This window comes from Cajanus cajan, chromosome 8 (genome assembly GCF_000230855.2).
Source record: "Cajanus cajan strain Asha chromosome 8, NIPB_CcT2T_4, whole genome shotgun sequence".
Classification (NCBI taxonomy): domain Eukaryota; kingdom Viridiplantae; phylum Streptophyta; class Magnoliopsida; order Fabales; family Fabaceae; genus Cajanus; species Cajanus cajan.
This window is the reverse complement of record NC_138524.1, coordinates 3,275,717-3,296,150: the sequence shown is the minus strand read 5'-3', so window position 1 is coordinate 3,296,150 and position 20,434 is coordinate 3,275,717. Positions and strand designations below refer to the sequence as shown.

At 28.4% G+C, this 20,434-nt stretch overlaps 2 protein-coding genes across 2 annotated transcripts; both read right to left on the bottom strand.

The window, feature by feature from the left end:
- Positions 1-3,221: 3,221 nt before the first annotated feature.
- Positions 3,222-4,134, bottom strand: GRP2 (glycine rich protein 2). Its single transcript, XM_020359448.3, has one exon. The coding sequence runs from the start codon at positions 4,117-4,119 to the stop codon at positions 3,418-3,420; it is 702 nt and encodes a 233-aa protein (XP_020215037.2). The 5' UTR covers positions 4,120-4,134; the 3' UTR covers positions 3,222-3,417.
- Positions 4,135-16,135: 12,001 nt separating this feature from the next.
- LOC109799020 (chaperone protein dnaJ 11, chloroplastic) lies at positions 16,136-16,764 on the bottom strand. The gene has a single exon (XM_020359493.3). The coding sequence runs from the start codon at positions 16,586-16,588 to the stop codon at positions 16,274-16,276; it is 315 nt and encodes a 104-aa protein (XP_020215082.1). The 5' UTR covers positions 16,589-16,764; the 3' UTR covers positions 16,136-16,273.
- Positions 16,765-20,434: the final 3,670 nt, after the last annotated feature.

The window sequence follows — 20,434 nt, the reverse complement described above, 5'->3', positions numbered from 1 at the left end:
GAAATTCCAAAAGGTGAGGTGTGATTGGTTCATCCGGTTCCAAGCTGGGAACGTCATGGAGGTTTCGCAAACAAAATTCAAAGAAACCAGGAACTACCGGAGAACACCGTCATCCCCGCACAAGCCAGTCCCCATGGTTGTCGCACAAGCACTAGCCAATCACCGTGGCCATCGTCTCCTCGTCTCCGTCGACGTCCACTCAGCCTTCCTCTCGCCGCTCGACACACTCCACGGTGACGTCGATCCTCACCGACCACGACATCATCGTCCTCATTAGCAAGTCCAGCGCCACAGAAGGGCTCCACTAAGTTAGATGCACCACCCCCGAAAGAGCTTTGTTCGTTCAACCTCGCAAAAGTCAGATCCACCGCCCCCAAACCACCCACTCCCTGTGGCCATCGCCCCGGCACTACCACCCACCACCCACCAAAGAGAATTAGAGACGAGAGAGAATGAGAGAAAGAAAAAAAAAGACGTTGAGAAAGATAGAGGAAACGAGAGAGAATGAGAGGAAAAAAAAGACATTGAGAAAGATAAACTAAGGGGGGTGTATTGGTTTAGGATTGCATAGGATTTTAAAAGATTTTTTTTTGAGTAAAAAGTCCATTAGTATTCAATCATGATTTTATGTCACTTAAAAACAATCTAGTGGTATTCAATATGGATTTTTAAGATTTTTTAAAGAGTCCATTAAAATCTATTCGTATTCATTTGAGATTTTTTACAACTTGAAAACAATCTATTCGTATTCAAAAATATAAGGATTTTAAAGGATTGTTGTGTGAGAGGGATTTTGAAGGACTTTCTAGTGCTATCTATAAATACAAAATTCATAAAAGAACCTCATCCAAACCCATCAAATTTTGAAGGATTCTTTGAAGTGACTTTTCAAGTGTTTCAAGAATTTTCAAAGTAAGTTTTTCATCTTCTTTTTTTCTATGCTTCTGTCTTCACCATTCTTTTCTCTGCTAATAATATTGCACTATTGTTCATTGCTCATATATAAATTGTAGTACTATTCTCATCCTATTCCCTATTTTGTGAAACTCCGATATGTAAATGATAGTGTCATTGACTTGGTTTATTTTTCTGTTCGTTCTCTTTAATTGACTTGCTTTATTTTATTCTATGTAGTTAAATTTTTTCCTTTATATAACACAAAAAAATGCTTGAAATTTCAACTTTTAAGTGGTATTTTTTTTATAACACACGTCAAGAAAAGGAAAAGGTGAAAGATGAAATTGATATCATAATCTCTACAATATATATATATATATATATATATATATATATATATAAGATGAATTTGAATTAGGGTTTCTGTGAGTAGAATGAGATGAAAATGGATCTTTTATTTTTTAGTTGGGGGAAGAACCTTCTCAGCATAAAAATTGCGATCTCTCTCCTTTCATTGGATTTGTTACTCTTATCCTTCCTCCTTTTATGACTCAACAATTATTTTATTTTTTTTACTATGAATTTATTTATTTATTTTTATATTGTGAAATTAGGATTTTTTTATATTTTAAAAGAAAAAATTAACATAAGACATTGGCGTATCTAATTTTTTAAGGTTTAGGATTTATGTCTTCATTAGCTTATTTTTTAAGAAAAAGAAATATTGTTAAAATATTTGTTAAAATAATTTACATTTATAAATTTCGTTAAAAATTATCATATAATATATAACTAAAATAATATTTTTTTGTGGATTGTGAATTTCTTAATCGACGCTAATTTTTAGCTCCATTTTGAGGTGTAAGATATCATCTACAAGATTTTGCAGGTCAGATTAATGACCCTGAAAATAAGAAAGAATTGTTCAATCTTTGTCATGCATCTTTAAGGAATGTGATGGAGAGAATATTTGGTATTTTTAAATCAAGGTTCACAATTTTTAAGTCAGCACCTCCATTTTTATTTAAGACACAAGTAGAACTACTTGTGTTAGTATGTGCAACACTACATAACTTTCTACATAAAGAATGTCGTTCTAATGAATTTTCAATTGAAGCAGTGGATGAAACTTCATCTTCAACATTATAGGTTAATGAAGATCATACTTTTGAACCTATTATTCAAACACTAGGAGTAAGAGCGAGAAGACACTAATACTTGAAGGATTAGTATAACTATGAATATGTAGATGAAAGTTATTTAAGATGATATGATATTATAGAGAATTATTATTATTATTATTTATCTAGAGATTATTATTTTTTATTATTTTTGTCTTTGACTCTTTTTAAATTTGAATGTATGAAATTTTTTTAAAATTTTATCAAATGTCAAAAATCCACAAAAATTCTACAAAATCTCACAAAATCATTAAAATCTACAAAAATTCTACAAAATCTTAAAAGTCATGAAAATTCTATAAAATCTTTTAAAATCTGCAAGATTTTTTTTAACTAAAAAAATCCTTTAAAATCCTAACCAATACACTCCCTAAGAGACAAAAAAAAAAAGTAAAATGAGTTATAAAGAAATAGAAATACTTAAAAAAATCCTCATTAGAACAAATATTATAAAATTATAATATAAATTACTTATAAATACCATATCAAAAGTGAGAAACATATCGCAGATGCTCTAATGCTCTTTTGCAGTCCCTAGGAAGAGTCATTAACAATTAATGTGCTATACCTTAAAAAATTTAATGCAACACTTGGGAAAAGTAATAACATTTATTGAACGGGGCACATCGAAAAAAGTGTTGCATTTAATGCTATCTTGTTCCTCTAGCAGATTTGTGACAGAATAGGAGGCAAAAACTAAAAACCCTCTTTTGCAGCTCAGGTTTGATTGAAACACATCTAAAAAATGATCAAAATACGCAAGCAAAATTCCGACTTTTACAATAAATCAAGTCTGAAAAATATCAATTTCTAACTGCAATAAAAAAATCTTCTCAGCAAATGCATATAATTAAAATTAAATTTATTATAATATAACAGATAAATTTTATGTCCCTCAATTTTTTATCCAATGTTAATAGATGATGAATAATATTCTCCAGCGAGCTTTGCAAAGACCTAAGTTCAAAATCACATAAACATGTCCATATCAAATGTTTAATTGAGAATGAAATAAACTTCTGCATTAGATCTAGAAATAAAAAATTTGAAATGATTAATTTTGAAAATAAAACAATAAAATTCATCCCCTAATTAACCACAATCTCCATAGCAAATTAATCCACAATCTCATGAACTGATAGATAAACAAAACCACCAGTTTCATTGTAGCAAAATGTAGACGACAGATTTTGATTTTAGATCGTAACCATAACACAAAAACCTTCACTTATAAAAACCCTTAGTCTGGACAGAGACCATTAGAAACCCTAAAAACTAATTTAAACCAAATACACTTAAAACAACCCACAAAACATAAACACAACACTAATTATAAACTTCAACGAGCGCTTGTTGGGCAATCCCTTGAAAAATGCCCAGATTCCCCACAGCTGTAGCAGTTTCCACCACCACCGCCGCCTCCTCCTCCACCGTACCTTCCACCACCACCACCGCCACCGCCATACCTCCCTCCACCGCCGCCGCCGCCTCCACTGCCTCCCTGAAAGCAGTCCCTAGCCATGTGACCAGACTCACCACAGTTGTAACAGCCTCCACCGCCACCACCGCCTCTTCCACCATAGCCACCTCCGCCGTAGCCTCCGCCTCCGCCTCCTCTTCCACCGCCGTAACTCCGGCCGCCACCGTCACCACCACGCCTGGAGCCCTGAACGCTGGAGCCGTCGGGGCCGGTGACCTCGACCGCCTTGGCGCGGCCGTCGGAGTCAGACTCAATGGCGAACTCGACGGACTCCCCCTCGGCGAGGCTTCGGAATCCGTCAGATCGAATCTGCGATTGGTGAACGAAGAGATCCTCGGAGCCATCATCGGGGGTTATGAATCCAAATCCCTTGGTATCATTGAACCACTTGACCTTCCCCGTAACCCTAGCACTCATTTTCTCTCTCTCTTTTCCTTTTTCACAAACCCTCACTCTGCTCCTCTCAAGTACAGGGCCCGACCCTCCTCTTATATAATTCTTTTTTTCATTGGGCTTTCTTCTGTGGGCCCATCCTTTTCTAATCAAACCTAAAATGACCATTCGAATTCAGGTGTTCATCTTGTGGTTGGGGGTTCCTGCATTCATCTCTGACGCCTCTGGGCCGTTCGATTCTGCTTCTGCTTTCACTCTTGGGAAACTGGTCACCGGTCAACACCTTTTCCCTTTTTTATTTTTTATTTTCTTATTAATTTACGTATCAACTATTCGCTCCTCGTTTTCGCTTTTTTCCAAAATATCTTCCTTACGGATTGCCAGCACACCTTTATTAATTGAAAATTGAGTCCGGATTTTTTAACTCCACTCTTAACAAATATTCAAATCTTCACTATCTTTATGATAAATCAATATAAAATGAGATATATGATTTTTTTCATAATACTTTCCATGCTCAATTTTTTCTAAAATTCTAGAAATGGATATATTTTGAAACAAAAATCGGAAATGAGCCAGTTGCATTTTATTATAAAACACGATTTTCAAAATAAAAATTATATTTATGAAATACAACTTTTTATTTTTTTTCTATATCTTTTTAAAATTGAAAATTGTTTTTTTTAATTATGTCTTTTATGAGTCATATATATGTATAATAATGATTTTATTTTATTACTTGTTATATATTTAATGAAATGTAATGAATATTGTATTAAAAATATTAAAATCATTTCAAGGATGTAATATTCTAAATGTCTTGTAAATAACTATTATATCGAATGAATATATTACTGAAAAATAAACTAAGAGTAATTTATCTATTAAAATATTAAATATAAGACAGACAATCAAATAAAAATAAAAAACAATAACATATTATATTATATAATATTTAATTATATATTTAATTTTTAAATATAATTTATATATTCAAATATAATAATTATATATATAATTTATTGTAAATCTTAATTGTATATAATAAATATTTAATACGTGTATTATGCATACAAAAATATTGGTTTTAAATATAGAAAATAGATAATAATACCATGGATTTTATTTTTACTTTATATAAAGTGAGAAAACAAATAAACACTAGTAAATTGTTATCTTAAAACTTATGCTATCAACAACAACTAATAATAATATATTTTTATTTATATTAAATTATTTTAATTATAAGTAATATATGATAAATAATCAAGAATATGAAAAGTGATTCAATTAATTATTTTTAATTAATTTTACTAGATATTCATGTTTTATTATAAAGATATTCTTTATTTTAAGCAATAATTATATTTAATCTTAGTTATGAGTAAACTTATAAAAACTAAAGGTAAAAATTAATCAAGAATATAAAAAAATATTTTTAAATAACTTTAAAAATTAAAAATTATTATTTATTGTTAAAAGATTATTTGTAATTAAAATTATAAGTAAATTATTAATTAATAAGACATTTGATAGAATGTAAGATTTAATTAATGCACAATTATAATTATTATGTGTTGGAAGAAAAATAATTGTTTTCATGATGTGATTGATGGGGTGTTTGAATTTGTGCATTAATTTATATTTTATTTATTATATTTATAAAAAAAATTTTATAGATAATAATATTAAATTTAAAAATTAAAATAAACTAAAAGTATTAATATGAAGTTATTATTTCATTTACTAAAAGTTACATTTACAATGCTCTAAAAACTTATATTTATTGCTTCAAAAAAAAACATATTTATATTATAAAAAATAGTAAATTAAATAAATATTATAAAGAAGGTATTCACTTACTTTTACAATAAATTTTAATATACTTATCTTATTAAATAATTAATGTTTTACGTTAAATCTTAATAATTTGACCATTGAATTGAAAATTGTTGACCATTGAATTGAAAATTGTTAATGTATGTATCAAGTCTACAAAGTTTTAAAAAATTAAAAACTTTTTAATACTTTTTTGTTAATTTAAAATGACGGATAGTCATAAAAATATTTTATACGTTGATTTAAATCTATATGACAAAACTTATATGGTCTTCAAATTTTAAAAATTTATAAACTTAATTTATATATTAAAAAATTTCAATTCAAATTTAATATAAAATATGAGTCATTAATACACATACACAAAGAAAAAAGGGTCATATGAAATGATATTAATTTTAGTTGATTCTATTTAATAATATTATTATTGTGTTTGCTATTGTGCTCATATGATAATTATTTTATCAATTTTTTGGGAAAGGATTTTATTATTACGACATTCAATGTGAAATAAATAGTAAACAAATTATTTTATTCAATTAATTGTGATATGTTTAAATTATTAAAACTATGCAATTAACTATAAGATTAAACTAACGTGAAAAAAAAAAAATCAATCAAGTGTGTATTCATTTTTCTTAATATTTTATATATATTTACAATAATATAACTATTATTCATTGTTTTTCGTAATACATTTTAACTAAAATTATATCACTTTTCAATTAAAACGTGTGGTTATTACTAATTATTATTTGATTAAATTTTTACTTGAAATGTAAAATTTATTTAACCAATCTTTTAATTATGATTTTCTATTATCTTGATTATTTATGTGAAGCTATTTGAATTATATATATTACAAAAGATGTTATATATACTGACATAAAAAATGTTAAAAGTGTCATCATAAGTATAATATATATAAGTATATATTTATTTTACATGTAACTACATATATAATTTTAATGTTTTTTTGAATGAGATTTTCCAATATATTTTACTATAACTTATATTCACACGTTTTAACAATATATTAACATATAATTAAAAATATCAATACATGTAATTACAAATATTTTACTCAGTTTGATGACCGATCCGATTTTTAAAACTATGATTTTTACAAAGTCAACTCCACATATCCTTAATAATCTCTCAAAGATCAACATACTTTCAAGGTCTCATACACATACTCTGAAAGCTCTTAGTAGAGCCTGATAAATTAAGCAACAAAATTATGAAATGATATTATGAAAATATGTAAATATTTATAAAAATATTATTCATTTATAAATTATTAAATACTGTTATGAGTTTTTTTAATCTTAAATATTATAAAAATGATCAAATAAGGTAGTAATAAAAAAATAAAAAATAATAATTTAATTTAAATATTATAAATATTAATTATTATGTTATTTTTTAAATATGATATCACTAATTTCAGAATTCTATCATTCGTATACATTCCCGTCCAAAAAAAATAGTATAAAACAAAATTATATATTTTATAAAAATTTAATAGGGTAAAATTCTAATTTAATCCCTTATAATATTAAAAAAATTTAATTTGGTCCTACTTTAGTTTTTGGTTTCAATTTAATCTTAAATTATTTTAAAATACTTTAATATAAGACATCCATCCAAATTTTTCAAACGGTGTTAAAGGTCCGTGAGAATCACACCCGTAATTCTAAATCACGATTGTAATTCTCATGTCTGATGTTAAATCTTGGTGGGAGAGAGTTTTCTTCGTTTTTCTTTTCTCGTTCTTCGTTCTCCGATCATTGTTGCCGCCTCTTCCTCTCCTCGCTCCCCTCCGAAGACGTCGATGCGGCAAACAATGTCGTTGTGGACCACCGCAGCAACGCTTTCGTGACAAACTCCGATGGAAACTTCATTTGGAAGGTATCCGCCAACGTATCCACATCAATCTTCTCCTGATCTCTCATGTACACAAAGGTGACGAAGAATCCTTTCAACAACGATGCACCTTACGGTTCCGTAGGTTGAACGAAATCGCTTACGTGAGTAAGGGATACCTCCTGGTGGTGCAGTTGAGGACGTGGTGGATGACACGACAAGAAAGGTGTTGCTAAACGAGGATCTGTTAGGTGCAGACGACATCGTGATGAGGAAGGACGACATGGCGGCGGCGGTTTCACAAATGAAGGTATTGTGGTTGATGAAGAGCGGTGATAACTGGGTAGAGGGAACGGTGTACGACAAAGTGGAGGTGAACGTGCGACGATTTCTAACATCAATGGTGACCGGAGAACGAATAACGAGAACAAGAACGAAGAAAGCCCCATCCCACCAAGATTTAACACCAGACATGAAAATCACAGTCATGATTTGAAATCACGGACGTAATTCTCACGAATCTTTAACATTGTTTGTGAAATTTGGACGGAAGCCCCACATTAAAATATTTTAAAATAAATTGAAACAAAGAATTAAAGTAGGACTAAAGTAATTTTTTTTTAATATTATAAGGAATTAAACTAATATTTTAACTAAATTAAATATTATATAAAATTATGAAATTAAAAATTAAAAGATTAAAAATTGAAAATAATATACTACAAGAAAATTAAAATTGAATTTTAGGTTGGAAGTGCTTATGGTGAGTCTCGAACAATTAAAGATTTCAGACATCGGGCAGTGGAATGGCACAAGTCACGTCACTCTCTCCTATCATCACTTTCCCACTTCTTTACCTCACTTCACTACCTCCTCACTGCAATTTTCAATTAAAATGTCTACCAATAAAATTTCACACCCTGTGCATGCCTTGCCACTAATAACAACTCAATCTACGTTGTATTGATATCTTGCAATAAAAATATGAAAAATATGAAAAATATGAAAGTTAATCAATATTTTAGTTGTTTTCAAAAGGATTAAAGAGAAAAAAAATGTGAGATCTATGTTAATTAAAATACTTTTACGAGAAACAAAATTTTGAGTAAAGGATGAAAAAAAAAATAAAAAACAAAAAATTGTGAGACATTAAAAAAAACGTGAAATAAAGATTCACTTGACATCAGCGGAAAATTTTACATAAATAATATTTTTTAAAAGAAAAAATACAAAAATGACACCTGTGCAAGTTTATTTACCAGAGTAGAACGATTTACTGTTCATGGTCAGAATTCAGTTCCTCGGGAACCGAATTCTGACCTTCAATATTTTTTTTTTCTTTTTTTTCTTCTCAGAATTCGGTTCCCGAGGAACCGAATTCTGAGTTGTTTTTATACATTTTTTTTTTGCGCGCTTGGGGTCCAGACTGGACAAATTTTGTAAGTGGAACGGCCCGTTCCGAAAGCAGAACGGGTCGTTCTGCGTAAAGACATAGAGTTGTTTTTTTGAAATGAAAACGGGCTAAGAACGGGTCGTTCCCGAATAGAACTTTAAACGTTTTTTTGAGACTGAAACGGCCCTGAAACGGCCCGTTCCAGAACACGTCTTTAGGAATTAAAAATTGGTTTGGAACGGGCCGTTCTGGTTTTGGAACGGCCCGTTCTGGGTAAACAGTAAAAAGTGGCGCCACCAATTAAAAGAATAAAATACATAGGAAAAAAAAAATAAAAAAATAAAAAGAAAATACAGAAAAGATAAATATTATATATACATTTATATAAAATTCAGAAAATTAATTAAAAAATGGAAAAAATAAATTAAGTTAATAATTAAAAGTGACGTTATAGACCATAGCGCCACTTATTTAAAAATTAAAATACAAATAAAGAAAAAAAAAATATATATATATAACAAAGAAAATGTAGCTATAAGATAGATCAGCACACTTGATGGACTAACAAAAATAATGTAGTCCATAGCGACACTGTGTAAGAAAAAAATAAAAATAAACGAAAAATAATAGAAATGTAAAATAAAAATAATAAATTGAATTAATTTTAAAAATATTTTTTTATATTATAAATTAAATATTAATTTCTATTTATAAACTTATTTTTCTGTAATTTGTTTACTTTATATATATTTTTTCCTTTAAATATTTATATTATGAATTAAATATGTATTTAAATATTTATAACAGTGGCGCTTAGGGATGGCAACGGGGCGGGGCGGGTACGGGTTTCATGATACCCGTCCCCGTCCCCGCAAGTTAAACTCATCCCCATCCCCGTCCTCATGCCCGTCGGGTATAGATTTTCATCCTCATCCCTGTCCCTGTCGGGTATCGGGTATACCCGTACCCATACCCGTACCGTCAATTTTTTTTATTTTTTATTTTTTGTAAAAAAATTATATTTTTAAATTATATTTTTATTATATTATAATTATAATTAAATTATTTCTTTATCTCATATTATAATAAATAATTACACATAAAAAATATTAAATTTTTTTAATATAATTAAATTGAAAGTGAATATTAAATTAAAAATAAGAACGAGGACGGGTATGGGTACGGGTACGGGACGGGTAAGTACATACCTGTACCCATATTCGTACTCGATTTAATATATCGGGTTTTACCCGTACCCGTACCCGGTCAAACCGGGTATTCCCCGTCAAAGTCGGGACGGGTTCGGGTATTACTCACGGGTACGGGTATTACTCACGGGTACGGGTATATTTGCCATCCCTAGTGGCGCTATAGCCTATAACAACACAGTATCGCTATAGGCCATAGTGCCACCATTTTTTACCTTTTTTTTATTATAAATTATTTACTTAATTTCTTTTTTCCATATTTTAATTTATTTTATTAAGTTCTTATAATTTATATTTATTTATTTATCTTTTCTATATTTTCTTTATGTTATATATATATTTTTTTCTTTATTTGTATTTTAATTTTTAAATAAGTGGTACTATGATCTATAACGTCACTTTTAATTATTAACTTAATTTATTTTTTCCATTTTTTAATTATTTTTATGAATTTTATATAAATGTATATATAATATTTATCTTTTCTGTATTTTCTTTATATTTTGTTTATTTTTTTTCCCTATGTATTTTATTTTTTTAATTGGTGGCGCCATTTTTTACTGTTTACCCAGAACGAGCCGTTCCAAAACCAGAACGGCCCGTTCCAAACCAATTTTTAATTCCTAAAGACATGTTCTGGAACGGGCCGTTCCAAGGCCGTTCCAGATTCAAAAAAACGTTAAAAGTTTTATTCGGGAACGGTCCGTTCTTACCCCGTTTTCATTTCAAAAAAGTAACTCTATGTCTTTATGCAGAACGGTCCGTTCTGCTTTCGGAACGGGCCGTTCCACTTACAAAATTTGCCCAGTCTTGTCCCAAACGCGTAAAAAAAAAAAAAAAACAATTCAGAATTCGATTTCCGGGGAACCGAATTCTGAGAAGAAAAAAAAGAAAAAAAAAATATTGAAGGTCAGAATTCGGTTCCCGAAGAACCGAATTCTGACCATGAACAGTAAACCGTTCTACTCTGGTAAATAAACTTGCATAGGTGACATTTTTGTATTTTTTCTTTTAAAAAATATTATTTATGTAAAATTTTCACATCAGGGCTCCATCAATTTCCTATCTTATTTTTTCACTATTGATATACCATCACTATATCACACTGTTAGTTACATATTTTAATTTTTTAATAATGTATATTCACAATAATCAAACTAATATTATTTTGGATAATGGTGTTATTGGGTTCAGAATTTGCTGTACACAATTGATTTAAAGAGTTTACGTATATCAGGAGATGTTCATATTTAAATTATTAAGTGCGAGGCATTATTTTTTTTCCTAATAAAAATGGGAGGTAAAAAATAATATTTTTAAAATTATTAGATAAGGAATTAATGATATATTAAAAATTTTCAGATTAAATATTATTATTCACTCAATAATTAAATAAAATTTAATCAAAATTCATTAATGTTTAATTTAATTCAAAATTTTATTTATCGAACTAAAAATTAGTAGAGTTTTATTTAAATAATTTCACTTATAATATCAAGAAATTTCTTCGAGTGGGTCATAGGAACATTTTATCTCTAAAAATAATGCTTTGGGCCAAAAAATTCTATACTCCTCATGTTATTTTAATTTACCATATGTTATTTATGTTTTATTTAGTCCCATTTTTTTTTCATCTTCTAAAATTTGGAATTGGTGTTTTTGGTTTCTAAACATCAACAAATTTTGGTTTTGGTTCCAATCAAATGTTTTTGTTTGATTTTCATCTCTTTAAAACTTAAAGTCACTATTTTTATTCTTAATATTCATTTTGAGGTAAATATATTTTATTTTAAAGATTTACAAAAAATTCTTTAAAAATTTCTTATACTATTATGATATCAAATACAACTACGTGTCTTATTAAAAATGATCATATGATAAACTTAAAAGCAATTAACAAAGATCGCAAAATACTATTAAAAAACAATAATTATAATTTTTTAAAATAAAAATAAGTTCAGAAAGCAAAAAAAAAGAGAATATTTTACATATAATAAAAACATATTTAAAATTAATAAATAATATCTTAAAATTTTATATTTTTGTTTCCAATGGTGACTACATCGCATAATGGGCCTTTTGTTTTTTCTTAAGCCGCTATTTTTTGTTCAATGTGTGAAGTGCTTTTGTGCTTCACTTTGGGGGAATTTTCTTTCTCCATTCGTCTGTTTGCTTCACACACATATTATTATTATTATTATTATTATTTTCAAAGTACCTTTACTTCAAGACACTTTCTTAACACTTAATCTAAACATGTTTTTATTTCTCCAGAACACACCATTTAGAATATTTCATTCTAAATAAGTATCTATTTAAAACACCCGTTTCAGAACGATGTTTTTCAAGAATGAGTGTTTAGTAAAATATTAATATAAAAAAATTATATTTTTTAAATTACCCAATCCAAAAGATTAATTTTCAAAGAGACATGGAATTACATATCAACATCATTACAGATTGAGTGTTCTAGATTTTTTTAAAATTAAATGTTTTGAATTGTGTTTTCCCAACAAATAAAAACACATTCGGATTGAATCTTCCATAAAATTTCCTTGAAGTAAGGATATTTTAGATTTTTTGAAAACATAACAGGTGTATAAGGCAAACTTCCGAGTGCAGAAAGAAATTTCTGGCTTTGGCAAGGCTTCGTATGTTATATTTGGGCCTTTTCTTGTAACTGTTTGGTATGTGGTTGGGTACACCTGGTGATTCAACCTCAGCCCACTTAATCATCAATAAGCTCTTTTTTTTCTTTTCTGTTTCCAGTATTTACAAAAAAAAAAAAAACTCTAATATCCATCCATGTACATAGGCCTCCTCATTCATTTTCTTTATCTGGATATGTTACTATTTATATTTATCTATACTAATAACAAATATGAAAAAAGAAAGATAAAGAAAGATAGAAAGTATAATTGAAGTATGTATATGTATATATAGTACACAAATGATGATAAAAAAAAAAAATAGTACTTAAATGACCATATATCATCGTTGAATAAGAAACCCAGGGACCAGCTCAGGTTTACCTGTGTTTGTACCATTAAAGTTTTTGTCAGACACATGTGCCACCTCATACATGAAGTTAATTTCCTAGTCACATCCTCGTCAAATAAGAAATTATCAGTCGGTAGTTGTAATTTATTAAGCATTTGTTATTTCCTTCGTAAAGGACAAGGAATACCATGTTATCAGTCCAAACATGATTTATTCAATTAGCCATCATAAAGCTTGCAAGTTTAATTACAAATTTTCAAGTCAAAAGCAAAAATTGTCTGCAATATGTATAAGGATAATCATTATAGTCGATCAGCAAAGAAAAAAGAAAAAAAGAGAGGAGAGAATAAAAAAATAGATGATAATGATGATATAGAAGGCATGTAGGAGTTATGTGAGGAAAAGTGTTATAAAGTAACATATTCCCCAATAGTTTAGCTTGGCCTACGTGGAATGGAACAAATACTCTGTTAACATTTCCGTATTTTTTGTTCTCGACATCATAACCCTAATTTTATTTATCAGAAAATGGTGTGGAGATGGACCTACCTTCGTACTGCTGTTCTGTGTATGTCCTCTATCATTTTGTCTCCATAATTTAAAACTTTGCTTCAATTGCATCAATTCTTACCTTTCACAAATTCCAATTCCTCTGTATTCTTAGTAAGATCGTATATAGCTAAAGTGGCTTGAGCATTTTGATTTCAACGAAAGTATAGTGTGGCATAAATTTATAGTAAATATTTGAATACATGTTTCAAACCATGTTTAATAAGAAAATATGCGTTTTAATGTAAAAAAAAATTTAAAAATTTGTGTGTAACTTTTTTTAATTCTAATTGAGTTAAACTTAACTAATTCATAAATATACTTATAGTTGTTTATTTTAGGTCTAACTAAATATATAATGCTATTCTATTTAACAATCTGGGTCTAGTTTCTATAAATTAATCATTATGTCATATAAAAAAATTTACAGTAATTCAAATAAAACAAAATTCTTTAGTTATACCTATTTAGGTTTTTTCTTTGTTTCTCACATATATTATGTTTCAAATCTTATCAAGAAAATATTGTTTGAGTTGCTATTTAGTATTAAACATGATACTTCTCGTAACAAAGATTTAAACTTTAATTTATAATGTTATGAGACTAAGTTCTTTCACCACTTAAATCCAACTTCTAATGGTTACTTATTTAAATTATGATGTTTGTGATTTTTTTTTATATTTAATTAATCGAAATAATAGTAAATACATTGTTGAGATTAATTCTTAATAAAATAGTTTAAAGCCTGTGCAATGTAAAATTAGTTTAGATTATTAACCAATTACATATTATGACATGTATGATTTTTTAGTCATTTTATAAAATTCAATAAATCTTTGTACATGACAAATTTTTATATTTAATTAGTGCAATTTTCTTTTACAGTCAATGCATACATTATTTTATAATAAAAATTAGGAGTTTAATTTTTATGTATTGATAACGTCATTATGGTAGATATGATTGTTAAGATATTTTTTTTAAAATTAAGTTAATATTGGATGTCCTTGTAAAATCCTTTACGCTTCCTGTGCGTAGACTATCTTCTACGAAATTAATATCTTAACAAGAATATAAAAGGCTAAAACCTTAATAAATAAAAAATATAACTTATATCTGAATTAAAATGAAAAAATAAAAAATAAACATGTATAGATATTAATACACGAAATAAACTATATCTAGTAAGTTGTAAAACAAGATGAATTGAAAAAAAAAATAGTAGCGGAGTAAAATATTTTGAAATGTCAATTTTAATTTCTATAAAAAAAATTGATACTTTTTAGTCTTTATATTTATTAAAAAAAGCACATATTTATAGTTTTTGATAAAAAGCATGTGACTTTTGATAAATGTAGAGATTAAAGATATATTAAATTTTTATAAAGAATAAAATTAATATTGTAAAATATTTGGAAAAAACAAAAAAAATATTTAATGTTGTAGTACCAATTTTATTGTTAGTTTGTTTGAGATGAGGGTTGTGTGGCGTAGGATAGTGGGTCATTTACTAGAAAATTGCATATCTTTTGCTAGCTTTCGGCTTTGGGCATATCTTTTGTAATAAAAAAGAATCACTTTCTGATATCTGAAAAAGATGTGTGAGAGAATGGATGTTGGGCCAAACCAAACCATCGCTATTTTAATACTAACGTCTTCCTGTTTTAGACAACCATCTCTCCAGTTCCATTCCATTTTTTTTTCAGGTTATTTTTTAAAAACTAAACGTCACTTAATTAAGATTTAAATTAAGGTATAATTTATAATATATTTAAAATAAATAATTTATTATAAAAATATTATTAATTTTTTGATATCAATGTATAATAATTCAAAAGAACTTATATTTTATAAGAAAATATTATATAATAAATCAAATTAAACAGTTTAAAATGTACCCCAAGTCTATCTTAAAAATACATCGAATATAGTTTTAAAGTTTTAAAGTTTAACCTTGGGAATTACACTCACGTGACGTGGGAATTAAACTCTAAATTTAAATTCTTGATAAAAATATATTTTTTATTTATGAAAACCTAACAAAATATTAAAGGGAATTACATGTACTTACACATTATGTTAACTAAGTTATAAAATTGAAACTATACACTTTTTCTACCACCCAGTGTTGATATATTGACATCACTTTTTCTTAAGTTAATAATAATAAAAACTTAAGAAAATCACAGTTATTTTATTTTATTTTTTCCTTCCTTTTTTTTTTATTTTAAACCTGAAAAGACTAAATATTTAAGCAAGTGAATAGAGAGAGATCTGGGTGTAGATACTTTGTTAGGGAGTGTGAGGCGACAGATTTAGAGAAAAGATATGAAAAGGGAAGAGAAACGGTTAACATTAACGAATGGATCAACTTCCATATCCAGGGTGATGGATGAACTCTGTAAAAAGAAAGTAATACCTAGACCAAAATGGTTAATAAATAATAATACATGGTATGCTGATGCTACTACCAGCATTGATCCGTTTCCCATTTCCTCCCACTTGCAGCATAGGAAAATGTCTGGTTTCTTGCTGACATGGAAACCATATTTCCTGATCTTCTGTGTCTGTAAATTTCCCTATCATACTGAGCACGCTTCTCTGGGTCAGACAACGTTGAGTAAGCTGAATGGATCATCATGAACTGGTTTGCTGACTTTTCCTTCTGATTCATGCCAACAACATCCGGATGGTACGTTCTTGCTAGCTTTCTGTATGCAGCCTTTATTTCCACGCAGCTTGCACCCACTGAAATTCCCAGCACTTCATATAGGGATGCCATTTTTCTAACAGACTCCTCTGTTTTTGGTACTGGAAACTTCACACTTGTACTTTTGGAGGGTTAGATATCAGTGGATAAGAACTATGGTTGGATTAAGGATACAACACAAAACGTGTGGAACAACTGTTGGGTACGAGGGGGATTCAAGATGGATAAGGCTTGAGGAGACTCATAGGGTCAGGCTCTTTATATAGAGCTCATCAAGGGTACTAGAACTTTTCAATACCAAATTTAAGAGTCATCTTCATACATGCTTAAAAGTAAATTTCAAAGTTTTTTACGCTGAATAAATTTGAGTTTTTTTATATATAAAAAATTGTTATTAGAAGAAGAAATTTTATTAAAAGTAATGTATCATATTTTTGGACTAATAAAATTAATAAATATTTAACTTAAAAGAAAATGTAAATATAATAAACCAACTTGCTCCAACATAGTAATTGATAGTTAGTTGTATTTCTTAATCATATCGATAGATGTTTAATTCTCTAATCCTATGTATAAAAAAAAAAAACTGATGAGAATGACCAAATTTACTTGAATAATCTTTAAGATCATATGGATAGGAATATATTTTTGATAGAGAAGAAAATGTGAATGTAATCATATAAGAATTGTTGTGAATGGCGAAAAGTGGATGAGGTTGTACAAGTCAATGTTGTGAATAAAAAGGTGTTTATCCATAGGATGATGTTCTATGCTGAGTCATCACACTATTCAAATGGATAGACTTACCATTTTCATTATGCGGTCCTCTCTTTACTCCCACTTTCTGACAAAATGCATTTATGGTTTACCAATTTTTCGCTTCCTATGGAAGCTGCAATTTATGGGGTCACGGTGCCACACTCAGTTTCAAACCTACAAGTCTTGGTACCACAATGAGGCGACACATTCAGATAACAGATCATTGGTATCATGGATTTTTCTTCGATATTTAAGTGAATAATGGAGATAAGAGGATTTTGATCATATGATTATGCAGTTATAACTTAAATTGTATGAATCTCATCTGTTAATTTTTTTTTATTACATCATAAAATAAAATAATTATATTTAATTCTGAGATTCACAAAGCAATTTCTTTTCGAACTGTTGAGTGTTGAGGATCTGGATCGTCATAACAAGATTCTTTTGAACTTCAAATACCAATCAAATTTGAGTTAATTAAATTCTCTCATCTTACTTAGCAAATTTAATATTATTTTAGTTTATAACTTATTTATATATTATGATGAGGCTCTGACAATCCCCTTGACATCATCTTTAAACAAGACACATGGAATTAGAAAAAGTAGTGGTAAATCTGATTAAAGTAGAAGATAATAGTGCCAGCACATGCAATTAGGAACAATGCTACATCCTCCGAAAAACGGAATACGAATCATCCTCTAAACATTATATTATTAATATTTTTTAATAAATTTATTGTAAAATAATTATTTAATTTAAATTAATATTTTAATCTTTGGAATGATTTTCGGAGTCTCGATTCGGAGGGTCAATCATTTTTCTGCAATTAGACAATTACAACACACGTTTTCATCAACACAATGAAATGACATAAAGGGACTCAACAGAAACGAAAAAGGAAGATCTAGCGCTTTTTAGTCTGATGCGGTCCTCTACGCATTTACGCTGTTCTTGAATGTTGGGAATCTAGACCAAAAAAGAGAATAAAAAGAAGAATGCACGCAATCTTCAGTGATCAATGCCAAACAAAACGCAATTATTCTGCGTTCTGCCTATGATGTCTCTGGTGACAACTTCACTTTTATTATTGAGTACAAGATCAGCATTGTATATAGATAAAATTTCATTTTCATCATTAATCCGACGCAAATTAAAGGTTATTAAATTATTAAACATTTTAATTAGAATTTATTGTTTTTAGCCGTGCACAGGACTGACCCAACAATAGGCCCAGTAAAGTCCTTATTTTGGGTCCCCACCATTTCTCTTCTCTCTGCCTGCACATGATTATGGTTATGGGTGAGCATAGAACCGATACCCGAACCGAACTCGAAAAACTCAATAAAAAATATTATTTTTGAGTGGGTTTGGGCAGGTTTTATGAATAAATCGGATTAAAATTTTGATTTTATACAGGTTATATTGGACGGGTTCGATTTTAAATTTTTAAACCCGTTAAAAACTGAACCTAACTGAAAATGAGATAAGTTTATATTTTATTACTTTTGTATAACTAAACAACAATGGTCCAAACTCAAAAGTCTTTATTTCAAGTATAATATAGCCATCAATTTGTAACTTTTTTTTCTTCTTTTTATCATAACCTAGATATTTCTTTTGTCTTCTTCTTCCTCATTCAATTTCTCAACATACTAGTCTATTTTTAGATTTTTCTTTTTGTTTCTTTCTTTATCTTTCTTTTCTATCTTCTTATTTCCATTTTGAGTACAACCTGTGCGACAATGATTTCTTATAGATTTTGTAATCTAACTTTAGATTTCTTTTGCATGTAACAACTATAAATTTTGTTATCTTTTGTTTTTGCTTTTTTAGTTTGTAAATGTTTTCGTTTACGAATCTACTTACATCATCTATTGTTACTTTCATTCTATTTTTGTACACTGTTTTAAAAATATTTTTTTACCATTTTAAGCTTCACCTTCGTTAAAATAACTTGGTTCACAAAAAATCTCAAATCCGATTGTACCCACCTGCCCAAATCCAAATTCGTTGCAACCCGAACCGCCTCAAACCGAAAGCTTAGTCGATCAGATATGGGTCACATTTTTCCAAAGTTGATTTACAACAAGTTGAACATTTTTCACCCGAACCCGACCGAACCCGCCCGTTGTCCACCCCTAATTATGGTTCAGTAATCACTTTTCACGTATTTTTGTAAGAATTGGCCCATTACATAAGCGGCCCATTACTTGCTTTTTTGGTATTAACTGTTGGGTTTTGCTGTGAATGTGATTCATCATCATTTGAGTTCACAAAACGCATGGGTTCTAAACATAGGTGTGGTGTGCATTTTGTCATCAGCATCAGCATACAATACACAATTCCTTTGTTTATTGTTTTTGAATTCAGAATTCCAAATCTTTTTTTTTTCAATACACAGTTTCTGTTTTTAAAGCATTGTGGCGACAAATCATGTCTCTAGGAAGTAGGAACCTTCTCGGATTGGGAAGGAATGGGATTGGTTGCATCATGTCATGGCAATACTGAGAGTTTAACTCTTCTGCAGTAAAATCAATATTATTTTATATAATAAATTGTTTTCTAATTTATATAATAACTAAATAATCTTGTATTCTGTCGCATTGAATTTAACCTTGGTTTAAGTTTATCTTATCACACAAAAGATAATTTTTTTTCAGAAGCATTTATAAGAGAACAAAATAAGAAGAAAAAGTAAAATAACATTCTCTATATAAGTTAAAACTAATTTATACATAAGTTAGTTAGTACAAACTCTTTCCTATTAACTTCAAAAAAAAAAACTTATGTATAAATTAATTGTAATTTTAATTTATAAAAATTGAGGGACTAAACAATAAAAAAAAATATTGTTCTTTATTTGATTTGGAAAGTAGTTATGAAAAACACACGAAGGGAATAAAGTATATAGGTCAAAATGAATTACACTTTTTTTTAAAAAAATATTGCTTTGTCCGCATACAATATTATTATAAAGGCAAACATATCCAACATACAATATTATTAATTATCTTAATAACTAAAATTATTATCATTTCCACTACTCTTTATTACATCTATTACTTTTATTTCCACTATATGTTGTTATCCGTAAAAGTGCAAAAATTGCACATCATATCTAATTTCACTTACAAATTAGAATAAATAACTATC